The 14,160-nt window shown below is 37.2% G+C and overlaps 1 protein-coding gene and 1 pseudogene across 1 annotated transcript; both read right to left on the minus strand.

Annotated features, from left to right (window-relative positions):
• Window positions 1-8,245: 8,245 nt before the first annotated feature.
• Window positions 8,246-10,595, minus strand: LOC133856705 (cyclic dof factor 1-like; annotated as a pseudogene).
• Window positions 10,596-12,106: 1,511 nt separating this feature from the next.
• On the minus strand, window positions 12,107-13,753 carry LOC133857574 (tyrosine--tRNA ligase, chloroplastic/mitochondrial). Its single transcript, XM_062292842.1, has one exon. The coding sequence runs from the start codon at window positions 13,730-13,732 to the stop codon at window positions 12,287-12,289; it is 1,446 nt and encodes a 481-aa protein (XP_062148826.1). The 5' UTR covers window positions 13,733-13,753; the 3' UTR covers window positions 12,107-12,286.
• Between the last annotated feature and the right edge of the window lie 407 nt (window positions 13,754-14,160).

The following is a 14,160-nucleotide window of genomic DNA, read 5'->3' on the forward strand; positions in this document are numbered from 1 at the left end:
TATGCATACTAATACGTCTAGCACCAAATCCATATCCAAGTCAAATCATACATCACAATGCTATGCATGCTCTTTGTTTCGTTTCTTGTTTCTTTGCCTACAAGGCTACAACCCCAGGACTTGTTTCTGATGCTAGGAGTTACAACTTTCTAGACTTACATTTGTTCCACCCATGAGGCTTCAACCCTAGGGGCTCATTCTGAATCCAGGAGCTACAACTCACTAGTGCCAAGAGCTACAACTCTTTGGACTTACTATTTCTGAGGCCAAGAGCTACAACTATCTGGACTTACACATGTTCCACCCATGAGGCTCCAACCCCAAGGCTCATTCAACATACATGGTTTCGTTATGCTAGTGCTCCAACACTATCCGTGCTCTGTGTTCATGCTATACCACATGCAAATCATCACAACTCATGTTCTGTTCACAACTCAATACTAAACATGCGTCATGTTCTTTCTTTCACAAATCATGAGATCTCTACTTTACATATGGCTCAACAACATACTATAATTCATGTCTCAATATCAATTCACAATCATCTTTCACAACACATAAAAAATTTCTATAATATTTCTCATCATTCTTCAATATATTGAAAATGAGCACAAACTTACATATTCATCCAAAAATAACATTGGCTCGATAATCTATCATATAAAATTCTAATCATAAAAATACTTTGAGTTCTCAGTGAGTAAGATACTCACTTTGACCACGGGAATTTCGACTTAATGGAGAATTCTCAACCAAAGCCGTGCAATGTATCGTTGCATTTCCAAATTGCACAATACATTAATATTTTTTTACTCTAGACTCACACTTAGCTCTTAAAATGCTTAAGAGCTAGACCCATGAAAAACTCATAGAATTTATAGGGTTCCAATCAACTACCTAACAATACAAAACATTAATCCATAAGATTTACTTAGGGTTACACACTTAAAATTTTTACACAATTAAAATTTGACTATAAACAAAAACCCAAAAACTAGGGTTTTGGAAAACATACCAAAATCCACCCAAACACAACCTGGAGCTTGGGGAACGTTTATGAAGCTCCAAAACATACAAAACCTAAAGAATAACCAAGATCAAACTCAAATATCTCAAGATTCAACTCAAAATCTCAAAGACAAGAGTTCACAAAATTACCTCAAACCAATCAATCAAAACGTAGATTTCTTCGCGTAGATCACGTTTCCAAAGTTAGAATTGAGGTATGGGGATTGGATCTACAAGAAATGGGGGTTTAAGATGAAAACCCTAAGAAGAAATGAGAGGATTGGCGTGTGGGGTGTGAAAAATGAGCTGAAAATGACTCATTTTGGCTTTATATCGCTTGCTGTCTGGACGGGGTAAGTGGCTGTCCGGACACGCGTGTTTAAAAGCCACATATGCCGTCTCTGTGGCTGCTGTCCGGACAGGGCTAGGGGCTTTCCGGACAGTACCTCCTGGGAGTAAATTTTTGCTCCCTGGAACTTGTGTACGGTCCCTATCCTATGGCTGTCCGGACACAACTTTTCAAAACTTGTTTTTATATATTTTCTAAGTGTTTTCTAAGTGTTTTCTTGCCATTTTGCTAACTCTAATAATTTATTTAATTTAATTTACATTTTAAATATCTAATTAAGTCTGGACATTACAGTTAGCATGATGATCATTCTGAAGGAAATGTTTGATGAGCAAAGTCGTGCTGCTAAGTCAAGCACAATGAGATCTTTGTTAAACACAAAGATGGTTGAATGTATCCCAGTGAGGAAGCATTGTCTGTCGATGATAGCTAGGCTTAATACATTGGAAGTTTTGGGTGCTAAGATTGAAGGTGAATCTCAGGTAGACATGATCCTCCAATCCCTGCCTAGCTCCTTCAATCAGCTCAAGTTGAATGTGACAATGAATAAAAAGGATTTCACATTGTCTGAATTGATGAATGAGCTAATCACAGTGGAAACATCCTGAAGACCAACCAAGGTATCAGTCAACGTTGCTCAGGCTTCCACTTCTAAGTCGAAAGGCAATAAGAATAAGAAGCAGGTTAAACAAGTTGGCAAAGTTTTTGTCTAGAGGTTTAAGAAAGCTAGAAATGGGAAAAAAGGCAAAAATGTGGGTAATTGTTACCACTGTGATAACCCAGGGCACTAGAAGAGAGATTGTACTAAGTTTCTTCCATCCATAAGTCAAGGTAATAAATTTTCCTTCTTGTTTGAAACATGTTTAGTTGCAAGTCCCACTAATTCATGGTGTGTGGATTCAAAATGAACTAATCATGTTTGCAATTCGTCGCAGAGGTTCTAGGGAACTAAATGAAGGAGAGATGTACATGACACTTGGAGATAAGATGAGGATTCCGGTCCACTCCATTTGAATTGTTGACCTTTATTTTAATTCTAGAGTTTTAATATTGTCAGACTATCTATATGTATCCAGTATACACAAGAATTTAATTTCTGTGACATTTTTTGGTTAATGCAGTTATACCTCTATTTTGAGGGATAATGTGATTATAAGGAAGTGTAATTTATTTATATGCGATGGTATCGTTATAAATGGCTTGTATATTATTACTCATGATTTACATACTGTTCACAATTCTGTTTTAAAACCTACTCATAATGCTTTATCATTAAAAAGAACGATTCCTTCAACTAATGAAGCATATCTTTGGCATCTATGTCTTGATCACATTAACTCAAAAAGATTCAAAGACTAGTTAATGATGGGTTTTTGGGCCCATTGGATTTTAAAGATTACATAGTCTGCGAATCATGTTTGGAGGGTAAAATGACCAAGAGACCATTTTCTGCAAAAGGATATAGAGCCAAAAATCTACTTAAGTTAGTACATACTAATGTATGTGGTCCTATGAATGTCCAAGCACGTGGAGGTTATGAGTATTTCATGATGTTTACTAATGATTACTCAAGGTATAGTTATGTTTACCTAATGAGTAAAAAATTGGAAGCCTTTGAAAGATTTAAAGAGTTTCGGGCTAAAGCCGAGAAATAATTAGGTAAACAGATAAAAGCCCTTCGGTTTGATCATGATGGTGAATAATTCCTCGAGAATGTCAAAGACCATCTGTTAGAAGTAGGGATTTTATCCCAGTTGACTGCACCATGGACTCCCCATCAGAAGGGTGTAGCAGAGAGAATGAATATAGCTCTTTTAGAAATAGTAAGAGAAATGATGAGTCATGCTACTCTACCTATGTTACTTTAGAATTGTTCTTTAGAAACAAAAACATACTTGCTTAATTTGATTCCATCTAAATTTATTTTCAAGGTACCCATTAAATTCTGGATAGGGTGAAAACCTAGTATGAGATACATCCACATTTGGGGTTCCCCAGCACATGTGCTAAAAGGAATGACTCATAAGTTGGAATAAAAAACAAAAGCATGTTTGTTTGTTGGATATCCAAAATGGACAAATGGGTTATTTGTTTTATAGTCCTAAAGATAAGAAAGTATTTGTTTCCACAAATGCTAGGTTTCTTGAGGACTATGTAAACAATTTCAGACCAAAGAGTAAGGTGGCTCTAGATGAAATGTTAGATTCAAGAAGTAATACATCTTCAAAAGTTTCTAAAGATGAGGTGTTTGTATTACATACACCATAGTTTACTATTGATGAGACACCAAGTAACATCATACCGTGTCGCAATGGGAGGATTGTCAGAGCACCTGACAAATTCATGTTCTTAGGAGAAGCTCATGAAGCTATACTTGATGAACTTGAATTGGATCCAAATACCTACAACAAAGTTGTTAATGATGTGGATGCTAACCATTGGGTCAAAGCTATGGAATGTGAGTTGGAATCTATGCATTCCAACAGTGTCTGGACTCTTGTAAAGGTGCCTAACGACATTAAACTGATTGGTTGTAAATGGCTTTATAAGAGAAAGAAAGGGGTGGATGTGAAGGTTGAAACCTTAAAGGCAAGATTAGTAGCAAAATGTTTTACTCAAAAAGAAGGGATCGATTACGAGGACACTTTTTCCCCATGTTCCATGCTTCAATCCATCCAGATACTCTTGGCCATTGCCACTCATTTTGACTATGAGATTTGGCAAATGGACGCCAAGACACCCTTTCTAAATGGGCAACTTGACGAGGACATCTATATGATACAACCAAACGGGTTCATAAATGATAACCAAGAGGATAGGGTATGTAAGTTGCAAAGGTCCATTTATGGACTTAAGCAAGCATCCAAATCATGGAACATCAGGTTTGATGAGACAATCAAACAATTCAGTTTTGAACAAAACGAGGATGAACCGTGTGTGTACAAAAAGTGTCAAGATCAAGTAGTAACATTCTTAGTGTTGTATGTTGATGATATCCTACTCATTGGAAACGATGTAGGGACATTATCAACAGTAAGGATCTGGTTGTCTAATCAGTTTAATATGAAAAACTTGGGAGAAGTAAGTTATATCCTAGGGATCAAGCTTTTGCGAGATCGCCGAAATAAAATGATAGGCATATCTCAAACTGCATACATATATAAGGTCTTAGTAAGGTTTAACATGCCAGACTCAAAGATATGGTTACTTTCCTTTAGACATGGAGTTCCTCTTACTAAAGAGTAGTGTCCTAAAACACCTCAAGAGGAAGAGTAGATGAGGGTTGTTCCTAATGCTTCGGCTTTAGGAAGCTTCATGTATGTTATGCTTTGCACTAGACCATATATATGTTTTGCAGTTGGCATGGTCAGCAAATATAAGTCAAACACTGGACCACCACATTGGGTAGCTGTGAAGCATATAATCAAGTATCTTTGTAGAATGAAGGATTATACGCTTGTCTACCATTGTGAGGATTTGACAACAACTGGTTATACAGATTTTGACTTTCAATCAGATCACGATTCCCGAAAATCTACATCTACCTCAGGGTATGTCTATACCTTAGGTGGAGGACCCATTAGTTGGAGAAGTGTTAGGCAATCATGTATTGTTGATTCCACTATGGAAGCTGAATATGTTGCGGCTTGTGAAGTTGCAAAGGAAGTAGTATGGCTCAGGAAGTTCCTAGTGGACCTTGGTGTTATGAGGATAAAGCAGTCTCCTATCATGTTGTTTTGCGACAACAGTGGAGCAATTGCACAATCCAAGGAACCATAGGAGAGGGAAACACATCGAGCGCAAATATCATATCATTAGAGAGATAGTATCTTGGGGAGATGTAGTTGTGTCTAAGATTCCATCGATTTGAGAATTCGGCAGACCTATTCACTAAGACCTTACGTCAGAAGATTTTCAAATCTCATTTAGAGGGAATGAGAGTCAAATGTATGTCTAATTAGAATTGAGTGCAAGTGGGAGTTTGTTGGGGATTATGCCCTAAATCCCAATGTACGATTGACATTCAAGTTTGTAATGAATAAATGATATTATTTACTTATCTATTTTTGTAAGCATATGGCATATGATTCTTTACATGCTTTAATAATGATTATGCATATTGTGCATTTGTAAGGACTTTGGATTATTAAGTAATGGAGTTATCACACAAGGTCTTAGTCTACAATCCTTATAGTCTTAAAACTTGAGAAATTCGCAGTCGGTAATGGAATTGAGCATTCCTTTTGGGAAGACTGTTACACATCGAATCTTGATCAAACGAAGTTTGAGGTTTCGGGTTGATGTGTAAGTGTTATGCATTGCACAAACCATTGGAGTTGTTTTTCCACAAAAATACTGTCAATGGAAAAGACTGTAACTCCCAAGACTTCTTATGATATTGATTCTAAATCCTCAAAGGATTGTGTACTCAGATGTGAAATGTAGATCACTTTGATGTATTTGTGAGTAAGACCTTTATTATAATCAACATCTTCGGTGCATTGGGTGATCACATATAACATTGTGAGAAAAGTTTTCTCAAGAAAGAATCCAAGTCTTTATTAAAAATGAGAAGAAATTTCCCCTTTAGATAGAATTTATGGATTGAATTATTCTCAATCTCTGATCGGAGCATTTTGGTATGAGATACCGAAATACCATGTACATATGATAAGTTTTTCACACGTACAAGAATAATGGATTAAATTAGTGACTCAAGGATAAAGAGGTAAAGAACTAAATGACAATATCTTTGGCTTTAATTCTGCTACGGAATATTTAATACAGGAATCAAAAATCAATATTAAGTAACTCTAAAGGATTAATTGATTTTATTAAAAATAAATACTAGAGTTCAATTACATTTCTTTAGTGATATTAAATGTAATTAAATATGAGTCTGTTGACAATTGTGGAGATAACTGGGTCACATGCCTATAAAGCTAGTTTTTTTTTTTTTTCTTTTGGCTCCCTCACCAAGCTGATGTAATTTGATCAGGTCATACTTTTTATTTATTGGGCTGCTTGTTTTTATTTAAGGTTAAATACGTTTTTGTCACCTGTGGTTCATTTCGTATCGTAGATGGTACCTCATTTATGGTTAAAGACGGAGATGGTACCTTCGTTCAACTTCCATCTAAAAATTGACGGAAGTCTACGTCAACACCTCTAAAAAGCTGACACGTATCTTACCTAAATAAAAATTAAAAAACTACAAATAATAAAAAATTAAAAAGAAAATTAAAAGCTTTAAAAATTAAAAAGGAAAAAAACTTATAAAAAAAAAAAAAAAAAAAAAAAAAAAGAGGGGTGGCTCATGGCGGGTCCGAGAGTGGGCGAATCACCCCATGGCTCTTGGGGGTGGCCGAAACCACCCCCATTTAGCCTGAGGGTGGGTTCGGCCACCCAATGGGCCAAACCCTAAACTTTTTTTTTTTTTTGGGCCTTGTATGGGTGGCTGAGCCACCTCCATTTTGCTCTTTGGAGGTGGCCGAACCACCCCCAAGGTCCATGGCCGAACCACCCCCCAAACCGGCCATGGGGGTGGCTCGAGTCACTCCTCTTTTTTTGTTTTTTCAAAAAAAAAAAAAAATTAAGCTTTTAAATTTTTTATTATTATTTTTAGTTTTTAATTTTTACTTACGTATAGGACACGTGTCAACTCTTAAAGGTATTGACGTGGACTTCCGTTAATTTTTAGACGAAAGTTGGACGAAGGTATCATCTCCGTCTTTAGCCATAAACAAGGTACCATCTACGATACGAATTGAACCACTGAGGGTAAAAAATAAAATTTTTAAACCATAGGGGGGTCAAACGTATTTAACCATTTTATTTATTAAAACATGGGCTAGAAAGACTGTGCAGAAGATGCAAGAGAGAGATTGAGCTTGGAATAAAATCCAAGCACAGTGGATTAGCATATGACACATGGGCTAGGGAATTCTCTAGCCCTATGCGTCAACTTCTAAGGAGGTGGAGGCAAGGGTTTTCCTAGCCCTAGTCATCCGCCGCCTAAAACTACTACTACCTCTTGTCTCATATTGCTCTCCCTCTCTCTTAGTATTCAGAACACCAATAAATAGATAAGCATGTAGCTCTTGTAAAAATAACGGATAATAAATTACTTCTTTAGTTTTTACTAAGAATTAATATTATTGATCTTATTCTCGAAAATAAGTTTAAGTTTTCAAGAGCAAATTGAGAGTTCACACTCTCGATAATTGTTAGTAACCGGTGAGAAAATCTGAAAGTCTCATGATCCTTGAGACTACATGTTTTTTCATTGAGAAGCAAGAAGAAAAGTTTTGCCCCAAACCAAATAGTGATTGTGATATTCGAGTAAACATTTATGTTTTGCAGTTCAATTTTAAATAGCATAGTTCTTCACATGTTCCTCATAAAGTTCAATCTTGACTTGAAAATTTTTATTTTTCACCGCACAAACATATTTTTACAAACCAATTCCCCAATAGGTACTTGATCTCTCATCCCAGCAGCGTTCATCACCATGGAAGAAGAAAATTCAATTTGGCCAATAAGCCGAGCGGTGGTCGATTATTCATATAGGTGCACTATTCTTGTGTTTTACTTTTGTTTATACTTGTTTATAAAGATCATGAAATTGTTTTTTATTGTGTAATAATTTTATGCGCACGATCATAAAAAATAAAATAAAATAAAATAAAATAAAATAAAAATCACAGTACAGAGCCTGAAAAAGGTGCTTTATTGAAATGTAAAAGAGCAAGGGCGGCTTGATTTGCAACCAAACTCCGAGATGCTTCAGCAAAAAGAAATGTAAAATGTACTTGGCAATAAAAATTACTATTAAATGAAATAACAAATAAAAATTTAATGATAATTTTCATTATCCCATAAAAAAAAAAAAAAAAAAAAAAAAAAAAAAAAATAAGCACTTAAAAGTAAATATTGCATTTCTGACCAGTCAAATGGCACGTCTTCTGCTTTTGGTCCCAATGTTTGCAAAATAGTACCTACAATATAGATTCTTCCGGGTCAGTCTTAATGCCTAATGTGGGCCCTTATAGGACCCTTTGAAGGCTCATCTGGGTCATCAATTCTCAATGTCTTTGGAAGCAAAATACATGCGTCTCATTTCTCTTCATCTGTAAACTTTACATCTCTGGAATGGTTGCGTAGGGTTGGAGAGCCATTGCCAGAGCAGCAACTGTTGGTAGCAGAGGAGGATGGAGATAGACAACCACTACATCCAGTCATTGACATACTCTCCCTTTGCACAATATTTTCAAAGTAATGGATTCCCCTGATTATTGGAAGCTGTAATGGACAATATTTCATTCAACATTAACAGAATCCATCTCAACACATCTTTTCTGGTCTCTTAAATTAACAGTCTCCATTGATTCAAAAAGAGGTGGATGCTTCAGAGGACCAAATTTTAGGAGCGTCCCATTTCTCATTGAAGAACTGAAAGCGATTGAAGATTCAGCACACAAGAGAAGCTGATGGCTGGCCGAGTCTGGGGGCTTCTGATCCTCTCATTGCTACTCCATCAGAGGGTACTATTATCTGACAGTATTGACCCAGCACCCACAGGAATATTTCTCACAGTTCCACCAGTTGTTCAATATCCCTGGCAGTTCTCACAGACATGCCTAGGTTGGCTGACGTTGTAGTTATTGAAGTAGCGCTATTTTGTGTCTAAACTGCTGCATCTTGGACATCGAAGTACCTTGTCTGGCTTCTTCAACACTTCCTCTTGCTCTGTAGTATTGGTCAATGGTCTCAACCGGCCCTTCTTCAGGCATGCGCAGGAGTTTGCCACTCTTCATTCCTAACCCCCTAAAGCAGAGGACTTGTGTGCCTCTCCTAAGTTTTCCACACAAGAGCTTTACACCATTGCTTTTGTTCTATCACACTGCAAGATCCTGAAAAATTCAAAATTCACCCTGTCTAGAAGTGGAAATTGAAGAATGAAAGAATTGGAGAACAGGAAAAAAATGAACCCCTTTTTTTTTTTTTAATTTATTCTTTTTAGTTCTTTTTACAAGTACAGATCCATAATGAGCCCACAGATAATAAATGGGAATAAACAGCATACAACCTTCCAAGTGAAATGGTGAGGGTCCTATTCCCCTTTTTCTGATATTCCTACAAAGGAAATACAGCAGGTTTGTCTATATCTACAAAACAATGAAAGATAAGAAGGAAGAACCCCTATTAAAATTTTGATTCCACTCGGATCTCTCCAATTTTGGGGAGAAAGAATCAAAAGTGATCAATGTATTCGCTATTCCCTTTAATTTTTTTCATTTATGTTGAAGTCAATGAATAACACAGCAACTGAGCATTCCTTAAAAGCATCCTAATAAATTAAACTAAATTTACCATCACAAGCAAGTATCAGCCAATGAAATCAATACTGTTATCTTCTGACTGTCATAACCTAGGTCATTAATAAATGCGTAGACCTACCAACGACCAAAAATATTTGTAATTAATTAAGGTGACCAAGTTTATCTCCAATTTTTTTTTTTATTAGGTAATCAGAGAAATTTTATAAAAAGCGTAGGCACCCCGGAGCGCCATATTAACCACACCCACCCAAAAAAAAAAATTTAAAAATTTAAAAAAAATGAAGTAAAAACGAAAAAAGGAACCTCATAAAGATACTTTGAAAAGACTTTTTTATTTGGGCTTGTTTTCAAGGGCATTCAAAATTATAGTTACTTCCATTTCTGGGTAATATGAAAATTCGAAAAGCAGCAATCACTTTTGATTTTTTTTTTTTTCTTTTGAATAAATGAATAAAATTTCTAAAATAAAAATCCGAAAATCTCATGAAAAATGCTTTTCATTTCCGTAAATAGAAGTTCTTCAGACAGAAAAAATTACTTGAATTCTTTCTAATTCAAATGAACAAAAAAATTAAACATAAAAACAAAATACATACCACCACTACCAACAGAAAATCCCAGAAATTTGTATTTTCATCAAATCCAATTAGGAACAAATTTTATAAAAAAAAAAAAAAAAAAAAAAAAAAAGATTAACAAAAGGGGTAAATCAATAAAGAAAAATAAAAAATAAAAAAAGGAAAGAAAAGGAGTACTTACCGAAACAAATTTACAGCACGTACCATGACTTCCGACCTGAGCCAAATCTGACAGTTGAGCAAAGGAATCTTTCTGCCAAAGAGCTTTATGCCAGGATCATTAGTTGCATCCTCAGAGACCTCTCCTCCACAACTCATTTTCTTCTAAAACTAAAAGATTTACAAACAGCTTTGAAGGCCAACGCAAAGAGACTTTTTCTCTAAAACCCAAAAGTACTTTTCAAACACAGACATACATAGCTCTCACTTTTTTGAGGAGATGCAACTTGGGGAAGACTTCAAAAATGTTTATCTCAGGTCTAGATGAATGGGTTTTCATTAGAGTCGACATGAAAGATAAAGCAATTTGGGCATCTGCTTGGTGTTATTTAGGATCCTTATACTTGGCTGATCTGAACCAGCAAATGCTTAGGACCATGTCAAGGACAAAATTAATGTTGTGACCAAGGGGAACAAGGTATCTAAAGGCACACAAACGAAACAGAGATGCAGTTTTGGAATGCATCAGATATAATTTCTCGTCAAGAACGCTTAAATCTTATGCACATTTTCATAAAATTCATCAACCAACAAAAGCCTACCTACCTACCCACCCAAAAAAATAATAATAATAACAAAATATTCAGAAAGCCATCATAAACAAACCAACCAAAAAATACATTCTGCAAAACATCAATTTGTAAAACCAATATGGAACACAAGCATAATCTAAAAAAACTGAAATACTAAAGAACAAATTCAATTTCAATAAACATAAAAACCATCAAAATTTAAGATGCACCATCAAGTGTCTCAGACTCTCAGCTCACTCACAAAAGATTACAATAATTAAATGGTAGAACAGGTTATATTATCAATAAAATAAGCTTCAACAAGGGAAAACAAAATAGATATCTCATTGAGGAAAATGACAAATACTTATTACACACATGTTGGAAAATCCTAAGATTAATCTCACCTTGATGAGGTTGAATATAATACTTTTTATTTTCTTGAACAGATTAATGCTTTGCATTGATTTAGAAAGTATCACATCTAGAAAGAGAGAGAGAGCAGTCACCACCTTTCCAGTTAGTTCTGTTGTACCTGAGAAACATTTGGTTCAAAGAACATGTTTTGCTTGAAATCCAGGTTCAAAACAGGATCTAGAAATGACTAACAGATATTGTACTCGCAATTTTGTCCAACCTCTAACCATGTTTCTCGTTAATATGTTCCCGAACTTAGCTGATTAATCATGTCTAATTTCTTTCCTTCTTCTTCTTCTTCTTCTTCTTCTCCCTTTTTTTTTTTTTTGGTGTGATCGATCATGTCTAAATCATGAAAGCTAATCACTAAGGGAGAACGCAGCAGTCCAAGTGAACAAAGAATAAAAAAGAAAGTTCTAAGCTTCTCAAACATCTTTTCTTTGCCCTTGAAGTTTCTATCATTTCGTTCCCTCCACAAGCACCACATAAGACGAGAAGGAACCATTGAGGTAAAAGTCCTCACCCGGACATTTAGAAAATGATTTTGACAAAATTATCACTGTAAGAACACGTCCGGGAAAAGTAGACATTAATCAATATTAACTTCATGATTAACTTCATAGTATTCGCCAGCATGAAACTCAAAATATTGTAGAGCAGAGAAGATATTCAAAAATCAAATAAAGAGTTTGTGCTGAATAACCAAACTTGTCCTAAAAAAAATCATTTCATGATTAACAACGTATTCTTTCACATGGCAGTGAACCCCAAAACTTTTTTTGAGCATACAAGAAATTCATTCACTAATTAATTAAACATTTTTTACGATAATATAACTAATCAGATATCGAGTTAGAGCAATCAATCAGATGAAGATATCCGTACAAGCACCTTGTTCTTCTTCCCTGCGGACAAAAGGATAACCTTCCCATCCACAATGTCCTCCGCCTCAATCCTTTTACTCTCTCCGTCCACTCTAGTGTTATTCAAGTACAAACCCCCCTGCTTCAACATGCGCCGCGCAGCAGATTTGCTCTCCAATAAACCGGCCGCAACGGAAAGATCAACGAGCGAGAGATTCAACACCTCATGGTGGGACAAAGAGCAAGACGGCACATCCTCCGCAATCCCCTCGATGGCCTTCCAATCCAACCTGGTCTCGGAACCCGGTCTCATCGCCTGGGTGGCCTTAATTGCCTCGCTCAGACCCTCCTCGCCGTGCACGAACCGCGTGACTTCCTCCGCAAGCCTCCGCTGCGCGCTGTTGGGGACGTACCCGGGCGTCCCCATCTCCCTCTCCACTTCCCCAATCTCCTCCAACTCCATAAACGTCAGAATCTTCAAGAACCTCACCACGTCCGCATCTGGAACCGAGAAGAAGTACTGGTAAAACTTGTACGGCGACAGCATCGACGGAGACAACCAAACGGCGCCGTCTTCCGATTTCCCAAACTTGGTACCATCGCTCTTCAACAGAAGTGGGAATGTCAGTCCGTACGCCCCCTCTACCTGCAAAATTTTCCTAATCAATTCGGTCCCCGCCGTTATGTTCCCCCACTGATCACTCCCTCCTATTTGCACGCTCACTCCCTCCTTCTCGAATAGGTGCACGAAATCGTAGCCCTGCAATAGCTGATAGGTAAATTCCGTGTAGCTCATTCCCTGCTCCGATTCCAGCCGCTTTTTCACACTCTCCTTCGCCATCATCGTCCCAACCCTTGCGTACCGGCCCACATTTCTTAAGAAATCTAGCATCCTCACCTCTTTCCACCAGTCGTAGTTGTTCAGAATCACGAAATTCGAACTAGTCAAAGAATCGGAGAGGAGGATCTTCGTGATGATGTCGTGGATGCCGGCGGTGTTTTTGTGGAGCGCGTCGGCATCGAGCTCGGGGCGCTCGAGGGACTTGCCGGATGGGTCACCGATGCGGGCAGTAGCGCCGCCAATGAGTGCGACGGCGAGGTGGCCGCAGCGCTGGAACCAGGAGAGGACGATGAGTCCGAGGAGGTTGCCGAGGTGGAGGCTCTCGGCGGTGGGGTCGAAGCCGCAGTATACTTTGACGGGGCCGGTGGAAACGGCGTCGTGAAGGTCGGAGCTCGTGAGGGACTCGAGGAGGCCGCGTTGCTTGAGGATTTCGACGACGTTGTGGCGCCGAGAGGGTTGGGATTGCAATTGCGAAAGGGTGGTGGTGGTCTTGACAGATGAGGAGGGTAGTTTGGGAATTTTACAGAAAGAGGCGAGGGAGGTTTTGAAAGGGGAGAACAGGATGAGGGTTCTGGAGGCGGAGGCTATGGCTGTCATGGCCATTACTTTCGGTTTGGGCTGCTCGTTTGGTGGTTGCTAAACAAAATGTATATAAGATCATGCTAGTTTGAATATGATTTTTTTTCTTTTTTCTTTTTTCTTTTTTTTTTTAAAAAAAAAATATGCGAATAGGATAATTGTTTGTTAAATTTTGTAGAGAATTAAGCTAGAAATTATGTTTTTATCACATATTTATTTTAAGAAATAATATAAAATTAGTCCACGTGGTTTATCTGATTTATAATTAACTTTCGAGTAAGGAAAATGCTTCTTACATAAAAACCATGCACAATAATTACACAACTCTACTTACATGGGGTGGGACCCATGTGAGTGGACCCACCTCATGTGAGTAGAGTTGTGTAATTGTTGTGCAAAAATTACCTCTTTTCGAGTAATATTTCTTGCCCAACTCTTATACAATTTTTGTA

This window comes from Alnus glutinosa, chromosome 14 (assembly GCF_958979055.1).
Source record: "Alnus glutinosa chromosome 14, dhAlnGlut1.1, whole genome shotgun sequence".
Taxonomy (NCBI): domain Eukaryota; kingdom Viridiplantae; phylum Streptophyta; class Magnoliopsida; order Fagales; family Betulaceae; genus Alnus; species Alnus glutinosa.

Bases quoted from the DNA above. Each gene is read 5' to 3' on its own strand.
- LOC133857574 (XM_062292842.1), bottom strand. From the start codon at position 13,732: ATGGCCATGACAGCCATAGCCTCCGCCTCCAGAACCCTCATCCTGTTC.